The 24,553-nt window shown below is 49.9% G+C and overlaps 1 protein-coding gene across 2 annotated transcripts in view; it reads left to right on the top strand.

Annotated features, from left to right (window-relative positions):
• Positions 1–1,690: 1,690 nt before the first annotated feature.
• Positions 1,691–24,553, top strand: part of ANP32A (acidic nuclear phosphoprotein 32 family member A) — a 40,089-nt gene continuing 17,226 nt past the window's right edge. The window contains exon 1 of one of the 2 annotated variants that reach the window (XM_006107359.3): positions 1,691–1,915. In XM_006107359.3, the coding sequence (XP_006107421.1) occupies positions 1,862–1,915 (54 nt within the window). In that variant the 5' untranslated portion in view covers positions 1,691–1,861. The remainder of the gene's footprint in view (positions 1,916–24,553) is intronic. The other variant, XM_023748087.1, reaches the window with a different exon arrangement.

Here is a 24,553-nt window from a genome sequence, read left to right as displayed (position 1 = left end):
CATATAAAACAATGACTTTCAATTTTGTATTCCTCATTTCCAAGCTACTCAAAGAACATGATCACTTTTCAAATTTCGTTATTTTATCTGAAAGAATTTACTGAGCAAATGCTTAGTTGCAGGATTTTACTTTTGTAACCCATCAGGTTACAATATTAGTGACTACGAGTTTCTTCCCCAGGGCAGGCATTCTGTATGTGTTTTATTTACATTCTGTCACTTTTTATTTCCTCCTAAACTTTATATGCCCAAGAATGAAACTGTATTGGTGTTACGTAACAACATTTCAAATTTACAACATACATACTGACTTATCTGTCCCTTGAACCCACTTCCCTGAAAAAGAAACACATGAATCCAAACAGAAAAAAAAACTACCTTACAGTGTATAGTGAGAGTCTAGGCGTGTAGAAATAAAAGCATTTAAAAACAGTTGTATGGAAGGGTCAAGAATAGATGTATCTTTCCTTGTTGGTAACATCCACAGGCAGCCAAGACCTTAGGCCTGCACACAGAAGTTGGTAACCCAGCGGGAATTAAGGCTTTCAGGTCTCTTACAACTGTTGTGATTCGAAAAACCCAAAGCAAACAAGCACAAAGGCCTGATAAAGTGCTCCAAACAGAGCCTCTTTGGCAACCCAGGTTGAACCATATGACTCAGGTGGACGATTAGACCAAACTGTGCGCCGTTTTCTTTCATTGGGTCTATAAAGCCCATAAATTATGTTTGGTCCAGAAAAGCAGAAGTTATCAGCACCTTCCTTCCCCACTTTTTAATATCCCATACATGCACAATTCTTAAGCCACGGTCTTCATTCATTGACTAAACAAGATCCTGGGTGCCTTTTTGGTGACCACTCCTCCCAAGCTGACCTGACATGACAGCGATTTGAAAGGCCCCTCCGTGGAAAGGGTAAAGACCACGAGGTTCGTCATCCAAAGGTGGACGCGACTTGCTTTTATTTACTTATTTATTCGAGGGGCGGCGATGGCCGCGGCTGGACTAGGACGAGGGTGGAGGAGAAGGGGCGCGCGGGTTGTGAGCCGGGGATGGGAGCCCTCGGAGAAGGGGGGCAGCAGCCAAGTTCCACCAGCTCCGCCCGCCGGACCCAAAAATGACCAGCCCCCCCCCCGCCCCCCCACACACACCCTCACTGCACCCATGATCCCTCCCCCTCTTCCCAGGCCTTTTATCCTCCCGCCAGCCCAGCAGCCCGCGACTCCAAAACCTCGCGCCAACCGCCTCCTTCCGCAACCCCCCTGGAGTGGCGCGCGCAGGCCTAGGGCGGCCCTGCGAGGCCCGGGCCCCGCGAGGACCCCTACTCGACCCCTCCGGCCGCGCCCCTCCCCCTGGAATAACGCACCTGCGGCCCCGCCCCCGGCCAAACGCTGAGGCTGCGGCGGGCTGGCGAGGCCGGGCGGCTCGGCTCTCGAGGTAGTCACCTTCCCTTCCCCCGCCATTCCTCCCACCCCCCTAGTTCAGCCACGGAGCAGCGGCCGCGCTCCTCAGCCGCCCAGAAATCTAAAGGGGTCCGTCTCCGGCACCACAACCAAATGGCTGAGCCTCCCTGGCCGGCTGCGCAGCCCGCCCATTGGTCCCTTCCCCCGCCGCTGCTGCCGCCACTGGCTGTTGCCCAGAGATCCTCGGCGGCGATTGGCTGCAGCTCCTGCCGCTCATTCGCGCGACCGCAGATCCCGCCTCCACAGCGATCAGGTTTGTGTGCGCCGCGGGTGCTGGGGGCTCGAGAACCGAGCGGAGCTGGTTGAGCCTTCAAAGTCCTAAAACGCGCGGCCGTGGGTTCGGGGTTTATTGATTGAATTCCGCCGGCGCGGGAGCCTCTGCAGAGAGAGAGCGCGAGAGATGGAGATGGACAAGCGGATTCATTTAGAGCTGCGGAACAGGACGCCCTCTGATGTGAGCATTTGCCAAAAATATCTCTGTCGGTCCATTCTCCTACTTTGTGTATGTGTGTGTGCGTTGGGGGCGGGGGGGTGAGGCACTTTTATTGAGGGGGGGAGCCCGGGAGGTGTGGGTTTGGGGGTCGGACTGCAAATGAATTGCAAGGTTGGGGGGTTGCAATACCATCAGAGCATGTTCCGGCTGCCGCCGCCGCCGCTGCCCTTGGTGTGTGACTACCTGTGCGTGTGCTCCCGCGTGTGCGAGTGTGGGTGCGAGAGTGTGCGTGCGAGTGTGCACCCATCGGGGGCCAGCGGGCGCACGCGTTTGGGTCGGAGAGAATGAGGCAAAATGACCCTCTAGCTCGTTGCTCCCATGACTCCGTCTGGGGAAAAAGATTAACGAGGGAGGAGGAGGAGAGGGGCTGCCTCCTGGATTTAACAACAAAAAGGGGGTTTATATTTTATAAATGAAACCCCCCCCCCCTTCCACCACCCCCTCCCGCACCTCACCCCTCCCTTTCACTCTCGCTCGCGCACACACAATAAGTTTTGGGCTTCGCGAGTCCGGTTTAGTTTCTGATAAATGTGGACCGGGGCCCCCGGGGAGAGCGCGTGGGGAGGGGGCTGCGGTGGAGTTGGGAATGGCTCGAGTTTAAAGTGCGTCTTCATTTCTTTGCAGTGATGAGGCGAGAGACGGGGGAGCCATATTTGTAACTTTGTAGTGTTCGTGAACGCGCCCTTTCTCTCCCTCCCTCCCTTTCTCTGCCTCTTCCTCTTCTCCTCTTTCTCCCTCACTCTTTCCACCCCACCTTCGGGCCAGATGCTGATATTTCTTTCCTTCGGAGCGGAGGATAAATGGGAAGAAGAGGGGGAGGGATTTCCGAACGTGCAAAGGCACAGATAATCCCCGCGCCTCCCCACCCCGAGCGATCGCTATTGCAAGTTACCCCAAGGCTACGTCCGGGTCCCCCCTCGACCCCGCTCCCTCCGGACGCCAGCCTCGAACCCTGGCGACCCCTGGCCGGTCTTTCTCCAGAGGGGGCTCCTCGGCAGCCATTCGGTGCCCGGCTAGTAAATGGGCATGGGAAACTTTGTCAGGACTCGGGCTGCCCGGAGCTGGTGCCCGTGGTGGGCATTGGCTGGGTCCAGATTGATGCGGGCACCGCGAACACGCAGCTCCGGGATGGGAGTTTGCCTGCCCGTCGCCGTTATTGATTGGGCAGCGGCGGGAGCAGGGCCGGAGGAAACTTACACGGCAGGGAACTGGGAGCCTGGGCGAGAGCTCGCCGCTGAGGAAGTGGGAGGCCAGGGTGGGTTACGCGAAAGCTCGTTTTTTGTTTTTGTTTTCTTTTCCTGGCTCCCTCTCGCTTTCAAGCGCTGTTTTATGCGAGTTGGCGGCTCCGCGTTAGAGAACCCGGGGCTGAGACAGAGACGCTGGCTGACTCCTTCTAGTGGCCTTTGGGGACCAGGAGAGCGCGGGCGCAGGGCCGGCGCTCCAGCCGCGGTGGCCAGGGTTCCCGAGTTGGCGGAGCACTGTGTGCTGACCTGTCGCCCCTCCAGCTGATTAAACCCCGAATCCCCGGCGAAGACAGGCCTCGCTTCCTCTTTGCTCTAGTTCCTCCCCCAAACCTGAGTGAGACTTTTGAAAACAAGATCCTTTTTGTGCCTCCCCCCCGCCCCCCATCATAACGCAGCTGTGGAGTGTAGACGTGCGGAGCCTGATGGCGCGCAGGGCGGGGAGGGGTGCCCGGCGGAGAAGGCAGGAGTTGCCTGGAACAATTTGCCGGCGGCTTGCCTTTCTCTGGTCGGTTCCCTCGCGGCTGGAACCCCAAGCCGGAGGGTTTGGGGGCTGGGTGTGGTGATGGGGGAGGGGGCCCGAGCCGCGGTCTTCCCGCGTACTTTCCGGAAGCCCCCCGTGCGGAGGGGGAAGGGCGCCGAGCAGGGGCCCTGGGTCTCCGCGGGTGGCTGCGAGTGGGGGCGCGGATCGCCCGGCCCACCCCGTCCACCCTGCCGGCCACCTGGGAGCGAGCTCGAAAGCGGGTCGAACCGGCTCTTTAAACTTCCGAGTGTGTGCTGGGGGAGGGGAGCGCGCCGAGCAGGGAGCGATTTCTCACGCTTCGCCCCCTCGCCGCCCAGGCGCTCTGCCCACGCGCCTGCCCCGCGCCTCGAGGCCGGGTGGGGCTCGGGGAGTGGAGGGGGCACTTTCTGCGCGTTTGGGGAGGAGGGGAGAGAGCTCGCTAATGAGGGACAAAAGAGGTGGGGGAGGAGGAACTATTTTTTTTTAACGTTCTTAAGACAAATAGCTTCCGGAGAGCGCCCCCTGCGCCCCTGCCCGCCGCGCCGCCCCCCGGGGCCCCCACACACCCACCTGGCGAGCCTCTCCCAACTCCGATCCGGGGGCTGGTGGCCGCGCCGCGCCGCTGGAATAGGATGAGCAGCCATGTTTCCCGGTCTCGCGCGGCCCGCCCCGCCCCTCCCCCACCGCGCGGCGGCGGAGCGCGGGCCCCGAATGCGGGCGCCGGGCTCCCCGCGGCTCCTGCGGGAGGGCGCTGGGCCTGGTGCTGGCGGGCCGGGGCGCGGGCGCCTGGGGTTGGTCCCCGGGGCGGGCCTTGGGGCGTCCGGAGCTGGTTTGGAGCTCGAGGTGTTCTATTATTTTTTTAACGGCCAGACCCGCCCGAGGCCGAGCCCCAAGGGCGACGAAGCATTATTAGGGGGCAGGGGCGGCCGCCAGGGCCCTGTTCGCTTGTGGCACGACTGCCGGGCGCCAGGCTGCCATTTTGTCACCGCGGCTGTTGTCGCTGCGGGAGGGGGGGTGGGGGGCAGAGCCTTGCGCCATCACCCCGACGGGCCTGGACGTGGAGGCAGCTTGGGGAGGTGGCCCCAGCACCCTCAGATTCGCTATGGGACCCGATGGGTGTTCCCTCCCCGTGCCACCGGCCTGAGGCTCTGCTGGAGCGTCGCGATCGCTAGCTCCTTCCTTCTAGTGCCCCCCTGTCCCCCACGGCGCTCCTCAGCCCCCCTCCTGCAGTCGTTTTAGACGTAGTTAAATGTGGTCCTGAGGACGAACCTATCAACCTGGTGTTTGTTCTTTCCTCGGAATTGATAGGAGGGGGCGGGGGGGAGAAATTGAACCGGGGGTTTCTTTTTGGGGAGGGGATGCGCACGCAACTCTAGCGCCCCGACTGAAGCCAGGACCGCCGCCGCTTCCTCGGGAGGGACGCGGCGCGGGGGAAACGCCCTGGAGGCTGGGCTCTCCGGGGAAGGTAGGTCTTGCTCCGCGTTTCAGGTGGGTGTTGCAGCGCCCTGCAGGTTGATAGGGGAGCCCCCCCCCCCCTTCTCTCCCCGCCTCCTTTTATTTTTTACCCAGGGGAAGGCAGCTACAGGACTAAATGTAACCGCGAACGGATAAAGGATAAAAGAAGGGAATAGGTTTGCTTTTTTTAAAAGTAAGTGATGTCTTTCTTGCAGACTCCCCTTCTCTGCTATTGACTGCAGAGCCAGACAAGGTGTCCTGTAGGTGGCATCTCTCGGGGACTTTTTAAAGCCGATAGGATGCCGATTAAACACCTCACTGGTTAAACTGGTGTCTGCATAGAGACTAGCTTTCATGGCAGTGCCCAGCAAAGGCTGCCCAGTAAGCCAGGTTTAACTTTGACCTTTGGAATACATCGCCTGATGTTTTCCAGTCTGACTTACTGCTTAATTGGGTTCAAGTAGGCTGGTGTTAATTCCAGTTTATGCAAGCCAACGCGGAATCCACAGGCTGAAAATTGAGCATTGAGCTCGGAATAGTCATGGTTAGTTATGTTTTGTTACTGAATTGCTGCTGCTGCTGGTAATTTTAAGTTTGGGGGCTGGGTCCACAGTAAATCTTGGTTCTGGAATCACACAGATCTGGGTTTGAACACCCACCCCCCCCTCACAAAAGAGGTAAGGTAAGTTAACCTGCCCCTGTGAGCTGGGCAGGTCAACCTAACCTACCTTTCTGAACTTTGGTTTCCTTACCTGGAAAATGGAAGTAATAATCCTAGTTAGTGAGTAAGGGACAAAACTGGCTTGATCTGGACCTCAGGTGTTCAGTCTACGATAGTTGTTCTCTGAGAGATACGGGATGCAATGGGACACAACTCTGAACCCCTCTTCGGATTAGAATAACAATAATAGCTAATGCTTTACATTGTACCCACGTGCCTGGCGCAGTTCTTAGTGGATTGTGCCTATCAGTTAATGTCGTCCCCACAACAGCACTATGAGGTAGAAGATACTCTTATTATTCTTGTGTTACACATGAGGAAATTGAACACAGGGCTATCACAACCAGTCTGTCCTCAGTCTCTACCCTCCCGAAGCACCCTTTTTTGTAAAATACCTTAAGGAAGAGCTTTTTTTGTTTCAAACGTGCTCACCTTAATGGCAAGTGAGTTTCCTGTGTTGACGGTACGGAGACTGGAGGGGCCTCCGTGATTGAAGATGTTGGAGAGGTGGTCAGGACCAGAAACTCTGCGGATTATCTTTTTTTTTTTTTTTAATATATTTTATTGATTTTTTTACAGAGAGGGAGAGAGATAGTTAGAAAAATCGATGAGAGAGAAATATCGATCAGCTGCCTCCTGCACATCTCCCACTGGGGATGTGCCCGCAACCCAGGTACATGCCCTTGACCAGAATCGAACCCGGGACCCCCAAGTCCGCAAGCCGACACTCCATCCACTGAGCCAAACCGGTTTCGGCATTATCTTTTTTTTTAAATTAAATTTATTGGGGACATTGATTAATAGGGTCATATAGGTTTCAGGTGTGGATTTCTGTGTTAACAAGATCTGTACATTGCACTGTGCCCACTACCCAAAGTCAAATCATCTTCCGTCACCATATATTAGGCCTCCTTCACCACCCCACCCACACCCTGGGTTATCATTTTAAGGGGAAGCCATACACTTTCTGAGTTTGGTTTAGCATGTCACCTCTCATTAGATTTGAAGCAAATCTGGCCTTTTAGGTATTGGGGGGGGGTGCATTTCATTACTCTCCATCTATAGGCAAAAACTGAACAGAATTGGCATGCCCTTGGTGTTTAGGACTAATATGCTAATAATACCGCATGGATCATTTCAATCCTCTCAACAACTCCTTCAGGGTAGGCCAAGAATGGTGACATCCTATTCTCCCTGTTGTGAAAGTGAATCATTGAGGGTGGGAGAGAGGGTGGAACAGTCAGACAGCAGGTGAGTAGCAGAGTTGGGTTCTCCTCTCATTGTAAAACCAGAGGTGGACAGTGAGGACTTTGCAAATTATAGTCTGTTGATGATGGCCCATCATCAGAATCATGTGGGGAACCTGTTTTGGTACAGCCCATGAGCTAAGAATAATTGTACATATAAACATTATACACTATTTGATGATATGGAACATTTACCTTTGAATCCCAATTAAGTAAAATGTTATTTCCCCCGCACAAAAGAATTCTGTGTTAGACCTTTATTACAAAAATTATACTCACATATTTTTAATTTTATCAATAAAGGAATTGTGGCCATGGCCAGTTGCTCAGTGGTTAGAGCATCAGGCCAAAGGGTTACAGGTTCAATTCTGAATCTAGGGCAGTCCAGGTGTGCAGGGAGGCAACCAGTCGATGTGTCTCACATCGATGTTTCTCTTTCTCCCCATCCTCCTTCCCTTCCACTCTCTCTCTCTAAAAATCAATGGCAAAAATATCCTCACATGAGGATTTATTTATTTATATTTTAATATATTTTTATTGATTTCAGAGAGGAAGGGAAAAGGGGAGAGAGAGATAGAAACATCAATGATGAGAAAGAATCATTGATTGGCAGCCTCCTTTAGGTCCCCTACTGGGGATCGAGCCCACAACCTTGGCATGTGCCTTTGACAGGAATTGAACCCTGGACCCTTCAGTCCACAGGCGGGCGCTCTATCCACTGAGCCAGACCAGCCTGAGCATCACGTGAGGATTAAAAAAAAGAAAAAACTAATAAAAAAGAGAATTGTGGAAACTTGTTTTCTCTCATTATAAAAGTGCCTGTGTAGTACTGTCAGTTTTGCCTTTAGGTAAAGTTTACTATTTGGTCCTTTACAGAAAAAGTTTGGTAAGCTCTGGTTTAGTAGAGTTGGGGGAGGGACCCTGAGATCTGGGTTTTTAAAAATTAAAACATTTTTTTATTAAGCCATCCATTTGGTTGGTGCTTTGGGGGCTCTCCAAATCCTTGTATGTATGCCCTTTAACTAGTTGACACCTAGTGGAAATCAGTCTCAATCCAAGAACCTGCATTAGAAGAGAAATTCTCCTTGTTGCCCGCTTAAAATTGAACACCCTTCTATCCAGAGGTCCTGTGTAACCAGCTAAAATTCTTTATCTTGCATATTCAGAATATTTCAAAAGGCTTTTGCATATCTTGTAGTTACATGGTTACTTTTTAGATGTCTTCTTAGAGCTAGAGGGTAGGAGCTTTGAACTGCAACGGTTTGAGCTTTGAGGCCTGGTAAGGTGCCACAGCTGTGCACCCAGTGGCTGACATCAGACCCTCAGAGCACAGATCATTGAAAACCACAGATAACCTTGGAATCTCTGGTTTGGGCATGCTGCTCTTACTCCATGGATGTTTCCTGGAGAACGAACCAGCTGAAAAGTGGCTTTGAGCTTCCAAGCCCTTCTTTCTACCTCTAGACCAGGGGTGGGCAAACTTTTTGACTCGAGGGCCACAATGGGTTCTTAAACTGGACCGGAGGGCCGGAACAAAAGCATGGATGGAGTGTTTGTGTGAACTAATATAAATTCAAAATAAACATCATTACATAAAAGGGTACAGTCTTTTTTTTTTTTTTAGTTTTATTCATTTCAAACGGGCCGGATCCGGCCCGCAGGCCGTAGTTTGCCCATGGCTGCCTAGCCTCTTGTGCCTGAGCCACTGAACGAAGGGAATGGATGTGAGGTTGGCCAGGCCTGGGGGAGGAGATGCTAAATCCAAGAGAATGAGGATAACAAACCACAGACTCAGTTCCCTGCCTTAGCTGCTGCTGCATTACCAGCCTCTCAGGTGACTTACTCTATCTAGACGTACACAATCCTTCGTATAGGAAACACAGGCACCGGGTTGAGCTTGGAGAGCTGGTCATCCCAGAGGTTAGGTCCAAATCTATTGACATAGAAAACTCGGGGCTTTTGGTGATCGGTTATGGAGAGAGTGTAGGATTCTCATCAGATAGATGTCTCCTTTTGCCTGCCCTCTCTACCTTGGTGCAGTCACTTAGGAAAGGAGAACTTGCTGCTGAGTGCTGGTGAGCCCTGGTAGAATGAACTTGGCCCAGTTGTTTGGCCTGAATTCTGCCTTGGTAAAGAGGAGACTCATTACACTGGTGTCCAGAGGGGGCACTCCCTTACAGATGTTTGCTGCCATGTCCCCCCATTGTGACCTGCCCATCCCCTGCTGTGGCTAGTTCTCTGGTCTCCTATAAAGTACCCCTCACGGGTCCCTGTCACCACTGCCTTCCTGCCACGAGTAGAGAAACATGGACCTGACTCTGAATCTTAACATTGCATTGAAATGTAATTTTATGACAAATGAAAAATGCCCAACAATGATGTTTTCATTAAAGAGATGGAGTCTGGCAGGGATGGAGAATTTCGAAGGCATCTGTTGTTCAGAACTTCTCATTTAATAAAATTTGTTGAAAAGGATCCACAAAGCACCCAGGGCCACCTGTCCAGACATGGAAGCACCTTCCTTGTATAGAACTAGTTGTCCGATGAGATTGGTTAATGCAAAGTCTGTAAACAAGATAAAACCTCTTTGCTCTACCACACCAGCCCCTGTCCTGTGCCTACTGGGCCACACCCTGCAACCCCCACGTTTTCACTCAAATTTATTTTGTTTTGGCTCTCCCGCTGCCCTGATATACTTGTCTGTCTTCTCCTTTACCCAAACTTGCTCCAGGCAGCAGATCTAAAAGATCAGCTTACTTACTATCTTTTACTCTAATTTGGATTAAAGTCAGGGCTCTCTTCTCCAGAGTTGTTTGAATTTGGAGATTCCAGTTTGGTGAGGAAATTACCAGAGAACTCTTAGAAACTTGAATGCTGTTCTCAGCTTTGCTGTTAACTAAATCAGGCATATTGTTCAGCTGCTTTGGGCCTCTATTTGCTTCACTCTTAATTAGATTAGTGGCTTTCAAACTTTTTGCTCCTAACAGTAAGAAATGTCTTATACCACTGCCCAGTGTGTAGATCAGCAGTTCTCAACCTGTGGGTCGCGCCCCCTTTGGGGGTCGAACGACCCTTTCACAGGGGTCACCTAAGACCATCGGAAAACACATATATAATTACATATTGTTTTTGTGATTAATCACTATGCTTTAATTATGTCCAATTTGTAACAATGAAAATACATCCTGCATATCAGATATTTACATTACGATTCATAACAGTAGCAAAATTACAGTTATGAAGTAGCAACAAAAATAATTTTATGGTTGGGGGTCACCACAACATGAGGAACTGTATTAAAGGGTCGCGGCATTAGGAAGGCTGAGAACCACTGGTGTAGATACATACATGTCATTTGAAAAACTTGACAGTGAGCTCCCTTACTGCGTGTAAAACACTTTTCATTGAAACAAGTGTGCTGACTTTGACCCATATATTGGTTTCATTAATTGTTCGTGTTTGAAAGACATTTAAAATATGAACATTAAGGTTCCTTCACACTCATATTTTGTGGTTTGATTTGGGGGAATGAGGGAATGCCGTTTGTAGCATTGTGAAACCTGTCTCCCGAGGATCAGTGATTTCTGCGTTGTTAAGCCAGTTTATCTCAGAGTCCCATTTTCTCAACCTGCTCTCCTTTCTTCTAGCTCTTTCCTAACCAAAACTTTTTCATGGCATTAAAGAATCATTATCCTAAATTCCTACTCTGGATGGATGCCTTCCTGTGTTCCTGGTTGTATCAGTGACCCTAAGCCAAGCATGTTCCTCCACTCCCTTCTCTCTACCCTCATCACCCACTGCCCTCCATCCTTTGGTGTAGGCACACTGTGCGGGCTGCCTGGGGGCTCCCACATTTATTTACCAGTGTGGAGGAGAAAGGTTGTCAACAGAAGATTCACTCGGCTGCTACTCCCACCCAGACTGCCTGGGTGTTCCTCCTGTCCCCCCACCCCTTCCAGCTGTGGTACTTGGGCAAGCTCCCTCACCCCACCTTCCCTTCTTGTCTGTGTAAAATGTCGATGTGACAGTACCTACCACAGCCTGGCACACAGTAAGCGCTCAATAAGCGTTATATGTTGTTATTATGGTTTTTCCGCTAGAACACCACAGTTGTCGCCCACTTAAAAATAAACCTTACATTATCCACAGACACATTATATATATAAAAAAGTAACGTTTGTTTCAATGGGAAAAGAGGTTAGAAGCTATAGACTCAAACTTGCCGGAAGTTATTTTTCCCCACAAGCAATTCCACAGTAAATGTGTTGCTTCTGAATGTGAGGATAACCATCCCATCTACACATCGTGGCTCAGCCCGGCATTGGATTGTCAGGTTGTTTCTGCTGAGGAGAATGTCACGACTTGCTGCTCTCCTGGCAACTCCTTTTGTTACTGCCCTCAAGCGGCTGTTTTAGGCTCTTCTCAAACTGCCCACTTACCTACCCTCTCAGACCCTCTCCCTCCTAGCTCAGTGGTCGGCAAACTCATTAGTCAACAGAGCCAAATATCAACAGTACAACGATTGAAATTTCTTTTGAGAGCCAAATTTTTTAAACTTAAACTATATAGGTAGGTACATTGCTATTAACTTAATTAGGGTACTCCTAAGCTGCCCTTTGCTAAAAACATCCTCAATCTGAGGGGTCGACCTCAGTGAACGTACCCCCACTTCTTCTAACGCCACTTCTTCAAAATAGACTCGCCCAGGCCGAAAACCGACTTCTGCGCATGGGCCACGAAGATTCAATCGCACACTACGTGCGCGCCCGCACGTGGTATTTTGTGGAAGAGCCACACTCAAGGGGCCAAAGAGCCGCATGTGGCTCAAGAGCCACAGTTTGCCAACCACTGTCTTAGCTGCATCCTCCTTCCTTACAGAGAAAATTAAAACCTCCTGGTTTCCAAAGAAATACCTAGAGACCAAGTCCATGCCCAGCTCAGCTGTCCTTTGGGTCTCATCCCTGCCTGCCCTCTGGTCCCCTTCTTCGTTCTGGGCACCTAGCCACTCTCTTGTAGGGATGCTTCTCCAGCGTGGGATGTTTCTCCCACCTTAAAACAAGTGGAAGACCGCCCTTGGTTCTTCTTTCTCATTGTGGCTGTTACCTATCTCTTCTCTTTTACATGCAGCTTATTGCATTGTCTTTAACCACCTTCTCCGTTCCCTCCTCACACCTCAACCCTCTTCAATCTGGTTTGCTTCCTAAACAGCTTTCCCTGTCTTCTCTTATGTGGCTCCTCAGCATCAGTACTTACACCCTGACCTTCATGAGATACGCTCCCTCTTGCCCCTCCCTTTCTCTGTTTTTTCCCCTATAGCTAGGGCTGCTCCTCAGTTTCTGGTGGCCTTTGCCCTCCTCTCTGCAGCCATGAAGCATTGGACTCAGTTAAGCCTGGGCCCTGGGTCCTGTTCTGTATTCCCTCCCCATAAAGTCCTGTCCTCCCTCACCAACAGCTGCAGTTTACATCTCTGGCCCTGACCTCTTGGCTAAGTTCAGGACCCACTGAGTATCTGCAAAGCACCCCACATTCAGTATGTTCAAAAGGAGCCCATGACCTCTGTAACCTCTCCCTTCCGCCTCCCGACATGCACACACGGGATCTTCTTTCTAGCTATCACAAGTTCTCCACTGCTTGCAGCCAATCTCCCTGCATCACAGCCCCCTGGAAGCTATGCTTCAAGCTTCAGCCAGATTGCTCTTAACAAAACAGATGAAATCATTACCCTATACTTAAAACACATCATTGTTCATAGGATAAAATCCAGAGTCCTTAGTAAGACCAACAAGGTCCTGCATGGACTGGCCACTGCTGGCCTCTTCCTCTCATTTTTTCCCCTTGCTCTGCCCTCTTTCCTGCTGTGCTGGCCTCACTCACTGCCTTTTATTTCTTCAAATCTATTCCACGCTGTAACTGCCACCATCACCTACTTAGCATCTAATCATCTTTACCATCTCCTTCATCATCCACCCCTCCTCAGCTCTAGGTCTGGTTCTTTTGTTAGAAAACTCTTATAGACATTTCCTTCAAAGTGCTTGAGTTTGTAATTATATATTCCTGAGTGTGAGTGTTTTAATTAGCATCTCTCCCCCTGCTTAGCTGGTAAGCTGCATGATTTAAAGGACCTGGTCTGCTTTGCACTGTGTATTCTCAGAGCTCAGCACTGTACTTGGCTCATGGTGGGCATTCTAGAAGTGTTGGTTGGATGAAGGAACCATGGGACGTGCATGTTCTTGTCATTTCCATTGCCCTCTGTTTGGTGAGCCAAGCTCAAAGCCACTGAAACGAAGCATCTGAAACGGCTAGAGGTTTGGTGCCCTCAGCTCTCCCCTGGATGGGTGTGAGCTTCTGCCACTGGGTGGGTGATTCATACTTTCTCAGCCCAGTGCTCTTCAACTTCTTCCAGTTTTTATATCCCACTTGAGGCCTGGTGCACAAATTCGTGCACAGGTGAGGTCTGGCTGACCTGCCTCAATTGGGATGATTGGGCTGGCTGCTGGGGGGGCGGTGGGGGGGAGCGGGAGGGCAGGGCAGGGGCAGTTGGCTGGCCGGCCCCGCCCCCTGGTTGAACTCCTGGTCAAACTCCCAGTCGAGGGGATAATTCGCCCGTTAGCCTTTTATTATATAGGATAACAGTAAAGAATTTGACCGTGAGCCCCAATATATTTACCAATTAATTACGGATTATTCACACACACTACATATGCACATTATAAAATGGAACAGTAAAAATTAAGAACAAGTTAAAAGATATTAAAAGTCCTAATATTTTTTTTCCTACATCCCAGTAAAAGGGGACCACTGCTTTAATCAGTTGCTTATTTTATTTTTAATTTGGTCATGAAAGTTCACGTCATACAGGAAATGCCTATACCTTACCAAACACTCTTTCCTTAATTAGATCTTCCCAGCCCTGGCGTGTGATGGGTAGGAGTGGAGAGCATTTTTAATCCTTCTTTGATAAATGGGAAATCCAGTGGTCTGCCTGAGATTCCCCAGCAAATCAAGTGTCCATTTCTGCATGTCAGCTAGGTGCTGCCTGGTTAGACTGTGTGCACAGACCTACCCAAAGCTCCCTCAGGTCATCCCTTAGGGTTCAGCAAGGCCAATCCCTGAGCTGTTCCTGCAGATCTGGAGAGGCCCAGGGTGTCTGAGGTGAGAGGATTCCATCAGTAGACCTAGGCTGGTCAGTGGAGGGGAGAAGTCTCTCTCCTACTTACCCTCAGGCTGGGAATTAATCGAAGGCAGGACCAGCTTCAGGCTGGAAGAGGGGGGATGGAGGGCCAGTGTGAAACTGGAGGAGACAGGCCTGAGTGTTTGTGTGAAGCACCTTAGCAAAGTGGTGCGGAGACCCAGCAATCACAGGTGTCTAGGACTGTTTTTTTTGTCGTATTGTGCTGCCTCCTGCAGAAGTCATGGGAGAGAGAGAGAAAGAGTAGGTAAGGGTGGTGGGTTTGAGGCAAGATCCTGTAACAGTAAAATTAAAAGTATTATTTTCAGAGGCTTGCATCCCAGGGAGGGACTCATCCTATGTTACATAACTGCCTTGACCTTAGTTATTGGCCTCACCAGCAGTCCCAAATGATGTGACTGGAGGGGGTGGTGAAGGGAGCCCTCTTTCACTGACAGGGTCTGTGTGCCCAGCATCCAGAGTGACGTAGGGAGTTAAAGGAATGCTATTTGAATATCTGTGTAGCAGATTGAATTTGTTTAATCCAGTTCCTGTGACCCACTCCCACCTGGGCCAGGAGGAGTGGGTCACAGGAAGGTGGTGGTATGGGTTTCTGTGGTTGAGGGGGATGTGGAGAACTCAACATACAGATGCGGGCGGGGGGCGGGTGTAGTTAGGGAGGCAGATTGCAACCCCAGTTGTCAGAACCACCAGGGAAGCATTTATAAGAAATTCCCAGGCTCTGCCCAGCTAAGGAATCCTCCAGGGGGTGCCCAGGCTGTATTTTTAGAAGGCTCTGAACGGGGCTCTGGGGCACAGTTGGGAGCCACCACACTGAGGCAGGTGCAGCACTTCACAGCAGGTAGGAAGAAGTAAACTAAGGAGGTAAAAGGAGAGAAAAATGGAGCAAGGAAAACGGGAAATAGAAAGAAGGATGCAGGACTTAACCTGTTGGGGGGCATGGATCCAGTCCTTGGCCCGGCCCCCCACATCCCCCATGGCCACGCAGTTGACACACATGCACATTCCTGCTCATGACACTTGTAATGTTTCGTTTCCCTGTATCGTGCTGCTGCCGCCAGAGTGTGGAGTGGGGTTTATTGGGCAAGCCTGGACTTGGCCAACGGGATTTCTAGGGACTTGAGAGGCAGGCCTGTGGGCCTTTTGTAAGGAGGGGCCCTCAGGGCCAACAGTCAGGTGTGGTGGGCAGTGCCCGGGAATATGGAGCTCCATGCCGAGAAGATATCTGGCAAGTACCCTCTTTGAGCCTCAGTTGCCTCATCTGTAAAATGGTGACAAACAAAAATATCTGCTTCCTAGGAGTGGTGGTGAGGGGCGTCATTAGAACGGAAAGAAAAGAGGTGTATGTGTTGTGGACAGCCTCTGAAGGGTAGTAGATTCTAACCAGCCCAGGCCTGAACAAGCTGTTTGGACAGGGGAGCCAGCCTGTCTGAAGGAGGCCCCTTACTGGGTGTCTGAGCTTGTACATGGTGGGAGCAGTTCTTGGGAGAGCTGCCTTTACCTGCCCCTGAAGGAGGCCTCACTTGAGCTGCTATAGCAGGTAGGAGGGGGCAGGGGGGCCCCGGATAGGGGGCAGAGCCTCCATGTTTGAGGTGGGGCTGGAGCAACATCAGCCTAGCTGCGGACTTCCCCTGCCCCAGGGCCTCCCTTTCCCATCGTGGGGTCGGGTTAGGGGTTCTCTGCCTGGCTAGCCATTCATTTCTGGAGCAGTTGCTCTGTGCCGGTAGCCCCTCCTGCCTCTTAGCTTACCTCCTGGCTGCAGAACTCAGCCTGCCCCTCCCAGGCCTTTATGTTTCATTCAAACAGCTCCTGAGAGGAGGTCTCCAGGAAGTCAAGAAAGGGAGCAAATTGTGTCCTTCCCAGGTGATTTGAAGATGTGGAAGCCTCGGGACTTCCAGGTCATGCCGCAGCATTCTGTCAGCTAGTTCTAGTAGCACTCACTGGGTGTGCACTGTGGCTTTGCTCCCATTGGGTTGGTCAGTGTCTCTTCGTCCCCCCTCTCAGGAGGGCAGTAGGAAGGGCTAGCAGAGCCCGGCATAGCTCCCCTGCAGCTGGGTGCACCAGGAAGGCTTTGTGATGACGTCATCTGTTCGCCAGCCTCCAGCTTGGCTGCCTGTGCAAAAGATCTGTCTGTTCTGGCACAAGGGCCTGTTCCATATGGAGGGCCAGGAACTGGCCATCACACTCACCGGGGCGTTCCTTTCACTTCTGTACATCTCCCTTTTAATGGAATTTTGGGTGCACCCTGGGTGTGGCCTGGGAAGAGTGGGAAGGCATGCACTTGAGCAGAGCTCCCCAGCTGTCTCTGGTAGGCCTGGAGAGGCCTCTCTGCAGGGGTTGGCCTGCTGCCATATGATTGGTTCTGCTTCTTTTAGCTCCCATCCAGTTTGCTGCTCTGTGGCAGACATGCCCTTATGTGTCTTGATTAAGAGAGCTGGTGTGTCAGCACGTCTCGGTGTGGTCTGTGAGTCTGGGAAGGCTTCTCCTCAAGTAGGGTCATCCAGGGCTGCTGTTTGGGGCGGAGGTAGAGGAGCAGGCCTGGGAGCTGAAATGGAATGCTGTTCTTGTAGAAGCAAAAGGGTACTTGGTTCAGGGTAGGCAGCTGGCCTCTGTAGATAGATGCTCAGGAGTCTTTCCTCAGTTCAAGTGCCCAGTGTGACCATTCTCAGGGGCCACCACAGGAGACGGTCAGATGTGGGAGTGAAAATGCACCTTCGAGTTTGACCAGTGGCTGTCTGGTCTGAAAGGTGACCACTCAGCCGGAAACCAGGCCTGTATGGGCAAATGGCTTGCCAGCCCCAGGAGGCTTATTAAGGCCACGGATGTCCCTGATGGTGAGCAGCATGGCCTGCTAGTGTTTGATGTGAACCTGAGTTATGAGGGTGATTTCTGCAGATAGAAAATACTGTGTGTGGAAGGGCCGGCCATCCGTTGCCGCATAAGGCACACCTCGCTTGATTGCACTTCACAGATACGATATTCTTCAAAATTGAAGGTTTGTGGCAACCCTGCGCCAGGCAAGTCTATCCATGCCATTTTCCCAACAGGCTCTTAGCACTTTTTAGCACTAGAGTATATTTTAGTTAAAAGTATACACATTTTTAAAGATATAATGGTATTGCACACTTAGTAGACTACAGCATAGTGTAAATATAACTTTTATATGACTGGGAAACCAAAAAATTTGTGTGATTCACTTTGTTGAGGTGCTTTGTTGAGGTGGTCTAAAACCAAACCTGCAGTATCTCCAAGGTCTGCCTGTACTGACTGAATGCCTGCCCTGTGCCTGTTCTGTTCTCTGCATTCTGCATACAGCTAGCATTGAACTAGATGAGCACATCATTTGCACTGCCCACGTGGGGCTAACATCCCATTGAGGGAGACAGTCAGTAATCCAAGCAAAGGCATAACCGCTGGTGTGGTGGGTCCGTGACGACAAATCAAACTGTGTTAAAGGGAGTGGGTGACCCAGGAAGGCCTCTCTGAGGAGGAGCAGAGACTCACAGAACCTACACTGGACTTCTGGGCCCCCATGAGCCAGAATCCTACGTATCTATCTGATCAGTAAGTACCTATGAATCACCTGCTGATGAGCAAGCTGAGGCCAAGCGAGGTTAAGATGCAAATTCATGAGGTGATTAGTAGGAAAGATGAAATGATACGAAAGAGGGACAAAATATAACTGGCCAGTGTTCTGCTCACAACCTTGGGTATTTGCTCTGGCCAGCTTACCCTCTGCCTTTTCATCTCAGAATGTGTTTTATTATCCTCTTGAGACTCACACTTTGAAAAATTTATACTTCCAGATTGCATTTATTAACAATAATATTTTTTCATTTATGGCTGGGGGTGTTGGGGTTGGGAGGCAGAAATGCTAAACACATCTGTAACTGCCAGTCAGCCTCCAGGCAAGGGCTTAACCACCTGGAGTTGGTGTTCTGCCTGCCTAGGCAGAGGTATGGCCCAATTTTCTTAACCACAGGCTCTTGCTACTGTCCCAGTGGGGTTTCCATTGTTTGTTTTTTTTTTGAAATGGCAGTTTGAAATGGCAGTTTTGTGGAGGCCCCCATTGTACTTTGGATTCCCTCCTGTTGAGGGTCCAGATGCCTTTGGGTGGGCTAGGGAGAACCAACCAATGCCTCTGACCGAAGATGATGAGGCACCAAAGATGGTGCCCAGGGTTTATTTGAGCAGGAGAAGCCCACAGTTAGTTCAGGTCACAAATCCAGCCCTGACCCACCTCTTCCAAGGACAAGGCTGAGCATTAATTGGCTGATAGTTTTCATTTAGAAGAAGCACATTCCTGCATGAATTTGAAAGGAGCTTCTGGTGAAGTAAGGCTTCCTTAATTAGCCTGTTAGGGAACCAGCTTCCCAGTATTATGGGGGCTGAAGAATGTGATGCCTACTCTTCTGCTTCAAGCTTCTGAAGGGAAGGACCCAGATTGTCATCTTTTTACTAAACATTGAGAAACAAAACATCTCTTCTTTGTTTTGTTTATTTTTACCTATTGAATGTCTATGTGCCAGACACCCTATTTATTCATATTTAATCAATACAGAAATACTACAAAATGAGTGGGATTATTCCCACTTTAACAGACAGGGAACTGAGGCTCAGAAAACTAGTTCAGTAATTAACTCAAGGTCAAGTAGTCCTGAGCACAGCCGTGCTTGGGGGCAAAGCCAGGTCACTGACTTCAGAGCTGTGCACAGAGCCTCAAATCTTCACTTTGACCTCCTGCCTTCTTCCAGCCACTTAGGGGCTGCTGAGTATTTCCAAAATATGGAGATACTCTCGTCTCCTGAGTTCCGTTTCCTTTCTCTGTCATAACAGATGATGCCAACGTTTCTGATTTTTAAAAATGGTTTTTTGTGTGAAATAGAATATATATTGAAATGAACAATAAATGTGAGGTCCAATGATTTTTCTTCTTTAGATCCTCTCCCCCCACCCCCCATTAAATGATTATTTTACATTGTTGGGGAAATCCCTGTGAAATGCACTTTCCTGTGTCTGCCCTTACCTTTCTGTGCCAGGGTCTTAATGAGTATGTCTGGATTTCTCTTACACTCTGACTTGCTTCACGCACGAGGGCTTGTATGCGCAGCTGAGAAGCATGCCCAGGGTGCCTCAGATACTACAGGGTCTGGAAAGTGGGAGAAGGCCACATGGTTTTCCAGTAAAAGTCGGCTAAGGCATAATTAGGGGCTGAGGTGCTGCCTCAAAACCAGCAGCAGTGTATTCTGACCTGTGAGGAAAGTCGTGGTTGCTGTGGAGCAGGCGTGGTGATGCATGTGCTTTGCCGGGAGCACCTCCCTGTCCTGGCCATCAGCAAGACCCCTTCTGGGTCAGGAATTAGGTTTTACCCCTTATTGAGCACCTAGTATAGGCCTTGCATCATGCTAGCTAGTTAGCATGCATTCCTTTTTTGATCCCTCAGAACACCCCTAAGGTGTAGGTATGGCCACCCATTTTTAGCCGGGGAATCAAATGGCCTTCAAGGCCCACTGAACTAGCTGCCCCTGTGTCCTGTAGCAGTCCCTTCTCATCCCTTGCAGACTGGACACTGAGGCAGAGGGCAGGGATACCTTTATCATTGGATCCCAGTGCCTGGGGCACTGACAGGCATAGCTGAATGTCTTAATACATTTGAATTTGGAGATTAAAAAAAAAATTTTGGCACTTGGTAGGTTCTGGAGTAGCATTTCTTAAATGAGTGGAGGGGAAGTAACTTGCCTACATAGGTACAGTAGTGAGTCCGTTAAATTGGAGAACTCCGAGGCTGTAGGTCAGAAGTGGGATCAGATTCCGGCTTCTTGGTTAATAAGCTGGGCGAACAGGGAGTGACATAGCACCAGCTTATCTGTATTGTAGAATTATTAGAGCAAAAATTGGAAGCAACCCAAATATTCATCAATAAGGGACTGGTCAAGGAAAACGATGGCACACCTGCACAGTAGAACACAATGCAAATAAGAAACGAGAAAAATAAGGTTCTGAATTTGTTTTTATATGCGTAAACAAATCCTGGTGAGGTGGTTAACTGGATGGGATGGGAGAGAGAATTAACTGTTTATACTTCTTGATTTTGAAACCATGAGAATGAAAGTGTTACTTTTTAAAACAAGTTTTTCTAAATAACAGAAGTGACTTTGGACCAGCTATTCTACTCATCTGGACAGTTGGATTAGATCGAGGCTTCCTGTGGAGTGAAATGTTGCTTATATTGTGAATCTCCAGCTTGTGTAGGCTTTTCCAGGAGACCCTGGCCCTGTCTGACGATGGTGTGATGGCATATAGTCCCTTTCATTGGTGGCTGGGACCTGGATGAGCTCAGACTGTTAGAGAAGGTCTGGGGTGGTGTGGAGAACAAGGAGCCTTCTGCAGAGGTGTCAGGCCTTGTTCCTGGGAGTTTATCCCATGAGAACCCTGCCCTGATGTGACTCAGTTGGTTCTTCCCCAAAAGTGAAGGATTACAGTGAAGAGAGACTGTTCTGGAGCATTCTGGCAAACTGCAGTTTCATAGGAAGAAAAAAGTGGCAGAATGTTTTCCCAGATTATTTTTAATGCTTTTCAGTTCAGCAAACATTTGTTGAGAGCTGCATGCAAGGTAGTGTGGGGGAATCAGAGCTGCATCACACTCATCTCGACTCTCTGGGTGCAAAGTCTTGGGTAAGAAACCTTGTAAAATTCCTCCCCAGCCCGCTCCGGGATAGCAGTTTACCTCCTCCGGTCCCACGGAGACCAGGGGATTAGTAGGAGTTCTTTGCATTTTACAAATGAGGAAACTGAGTCTCAGTGAAATCTTACCCACATCCACACAGTTCCTAAGTCGGAAAGCCCAGATCCAAACCAGATTTTCTGACTACTTCACATGTGCCCAGGCTCTCATAATCAACACATCCTGCCATGGGACATTTCCTAGGGGTGTACCCCATTTCTACCTGGAAACAATGGGCAAGCACAATCCTGACTAAAGCTCCTTCTCTTTTTTCCTTTAAGAAAGGGCAAGGGAAATCCCAGGCTTATGGTTGGGTCTTAGTTCTTACCCCTTCAATGTGGTCCAAACAATGCTAATTCCTCTGCCTATGAAACCCACCACCCTACCAGCAGTTACATGCAGTATGTCCCAAATGTGTGACAGACAGCTGCCCTCTCCCCACCCCATGCTCACACCACCACTTCCTCTTCTTCTACACACTGTTGCCGCCACCTGTCCTCCTGGCTGTTCCCCAGAAGGCCAAGCACACTCCCCACTCTCAGGGTCTTTGCCCTGTCTGTTCCATCCGCCCAGAAGACTCTTCCCAAGGTCTTCCCTTGGTTTCAAGTCCCACTGAAAGCTCAGCTTTGGATAGGCTATCCCTGGCCACCCTTTCTAAAGGAGTGTCCCTTGTTGCTATTGCTATCCTCCCCCTTCTTTTCTTTCTAGCACTTACATATATTATGTACAGGTGTATACACTTACTGGCTTATTATCTTGCTCCCCCACTAGACTGTAAACCTGAGGCCAGGCACCTAGTTTTGTTTACTGCTGTATCTCCTATGCCTAGCATGGGTGCCCAGCATCTAATAGATTCTGTAAATACTGTCAAATGAGTAGATGGAACTTGTGGCCTAAATTAGTAACACTTCTTTAAAGAGGAAAGAATCGCCTGGCTGGCATGGCTCAATGGTTTGAGCATCAACCTATGAACCAGAAGGTCACAGTTCAATTCCCAGTCAGGGCACATGCCTGGGTTGTGGGCTTGATCCCCAGTGTGGGACGTGCAGGAGACAGACGATCAATGATTCTCTCTCATCACTGATGTTTTTATCTCTCCCTCTCCCTTCCTCTCTGAAATCAATCCTATATAATAAAAGCCTAATATGCAAATTGACTGAACGGTGGAAGGCCCCAGGCCAGCCAAGGCGGGTGCCAGCGGCTGGGGGGGGAGGGAGGGTTCATCACCCTGCTGGTCACCCTGCAGATCAGCCCGATCGCCGGCCAGGCGTAGGGACCCCAGCCATGCATGAATTTCATGCATCGGGCCTCTAGTAAAAATATATTTAAAAACAAAAGAGGAAAGAATCAAACCATAGCATTGTAAGAGAAGAAAAGACCCAAGGCTCGTCTCTTTTCAGTGCTTCATCATGCAATATTTTTCATTTAATAACTGTTCAGCACTGTTTATGTGTGAAGTTCTTTACAGACAGTCCCTTAGTAGCCTCCAGGGAGCTCACTTATTTTTTATTTATTTATTTATTTATTTATTTTCAGAGCAGCCCATTTTATGGAACAGTGTAATGATTTAAATACCCTATTGTATTTTATTTGGGGCCTAAAACTGCCTCTTTGTAATTCGTGCACAGTGATCTTAGTTCTTCGCCACCGAGGAACACAGAATAAATGTCCTTCTATTGCATATGACACTCCCTCAAATAGTTGGAGAAAGACAGTGACCAAGAGTCTTTTCCACCCTCCAGCCCAAACATCCCTGGTTCCTGCCATTGCTCGCCCAGGTGTCAGTTCTCAGACGTCTTCCCTCTCCGGTTGCCTTCCTCCGGTTTCTAATGCTGCAGGGTTCGGAATTTGAAGTCTGGCCCTATTGGAGCAGAGTGTTTTGTGACGCTGAGGGAGGAATGTTGGTCCATCCTGCTTGTTTCTGTCAGCACAGCCTGGGATGGCCTGGTCTGTGTTGACCACCTTGGAGGACCTCCTCCAGGAGCTTCTGGTGAAGACTCACACATTAGATTCTTTTTTACATCATCTCTGCTGGTCTAGCCCCTCTCTGATCCTCAAGGATTATAAAGATTGTACGGTTTTTCTATTTTAGCATTTTGAGATTAAAGCACCTGTAGATCTGTGAACGACAATGAACTCAACTCTATTAAAAAAAACACACACAGTAAAGATAGGTCAAGTTCTGTCATCTAACAATAAAGATTAAAAGAAGAAAAAGGAAAGTTCTATCACCAAAATGCAGGTGAAGAGGGTGGAGCTTTGGAAGTAAAGCAAAGCCTGTAAGCCTTGTAACTTCCTTCTCTTCCCTGTTGTTGACTTGCCTGTGCCTTTTTCTCAGGCCTGTCTGTCTCCCTCCCACGTTTCATCCTCTTCTCCCAGCAGGGCCTCGCCTTCCCATTCCTTCCTTGCTTTCTCTCATTCCATTGCTTTCCATTTCCCCCCTTCCAGTTACTAGACATAGGAGCTAACATTTACTTCTTAGCATTTCTTCTACTTCCATCCCCAATACTTTTATCATAAGCATTTAATTTATAGACTTAGGCAGGTTGCACATACAGAATTTCTCTAAGGGAGAAGAAAAATCAGGTTAAATTGCTTCTTGTGTGTGACCTTGGATGGAAGGAACGTTCGGCCCCCAGCCTTAGGTTCTGATGCATGACCGGTTTCCGTTTCTGCCAAAATCAGCGGTTTCCGACTGGTGGTTGGACACTAGGGCTCAGTGCAGCAGTGTTTGCTCTGTTTCTGTCACTGCCAATATTTTTGTCACTCTGGGCAGGGTTGGCAGGGAAGGAGGCCAAGGTCGAGGGTTTCATCTCCGAGGCCACTTAGCTTTTCCTGCCTCTTCTGCACTCTATTCATACGGGGGTGAGTGGAGGCAGGGCGGGAGGGAGGGAGCTGAATTCAGGCAGGCGGCTCTTTTCCTAACAGCTTTTTTCTTTTTCCTACTCTGTTTCCTCTGGCGTCAAGGAGTTCCCTATGGAGAGGCGTGTGCCTTAGGGGTGTGGGCCCTAAGTTAGGAGAACCGAGGCTGGCCCAAGGCTGGATTCTGCAGTGGGCTGACTCTAACCTGGGGTGAATCATTGGGTTGGTTCAGTTGCCCGAGAAGCTGGATTGGATCCACTGGATCCGCAGCAGTGGCAGATGTAGTGCCTTCATTCTCTGAAGCATTTTTTAAAAGCCAGTTGGGAATTCAGCAAAGGCCTAGTACCAGGGCTGTGGAAAGTGCCTCGATCCCCCCTGAGTCTGAGTGGTGTGCTCTCTTCTTAGAATGGTTATGGTGGTGGGCGGGGCTGGACGGAGGCTTTGAACTGCCAGCTCATGGATCTTAGTAGTAAAACTGAGGAAATGAATGAACTTTTGTTTTGCAGGCCGTTCTTCTACTCAGGGTAGCTGTTCTGGTCCACACTATACCCATGGCAGAGACCCTGGGCTGTGCTCCCTTTTCACACCCTGCTGACCCAGGGACTCCGGTGGGATCTCTGCAGCAGACAGCCCCCGCTGTCCACAAGTGGTCCCAGCC

Source organism: Myotis lucifugus, unplaced genomic scaffold (assembly GCF_000147115.1).
Source record: "Myotis lucifugus unplaced genomic scaffold, Myoluc2.0 scaffold_1131, whole genome shotgun sequence".
NCBI classification, from domain to species: domain Eukaryota; kingdom Metazoa; phylum Chordata; class Mammalia; order Chiroptera; family Vespertilionidae; genus Myotis; species Myotis lucifugus.
Note: the sequence above shows the minus strand (reverse complement) of the source record. Positions and strands in the feature narration are given on the sequence as shown.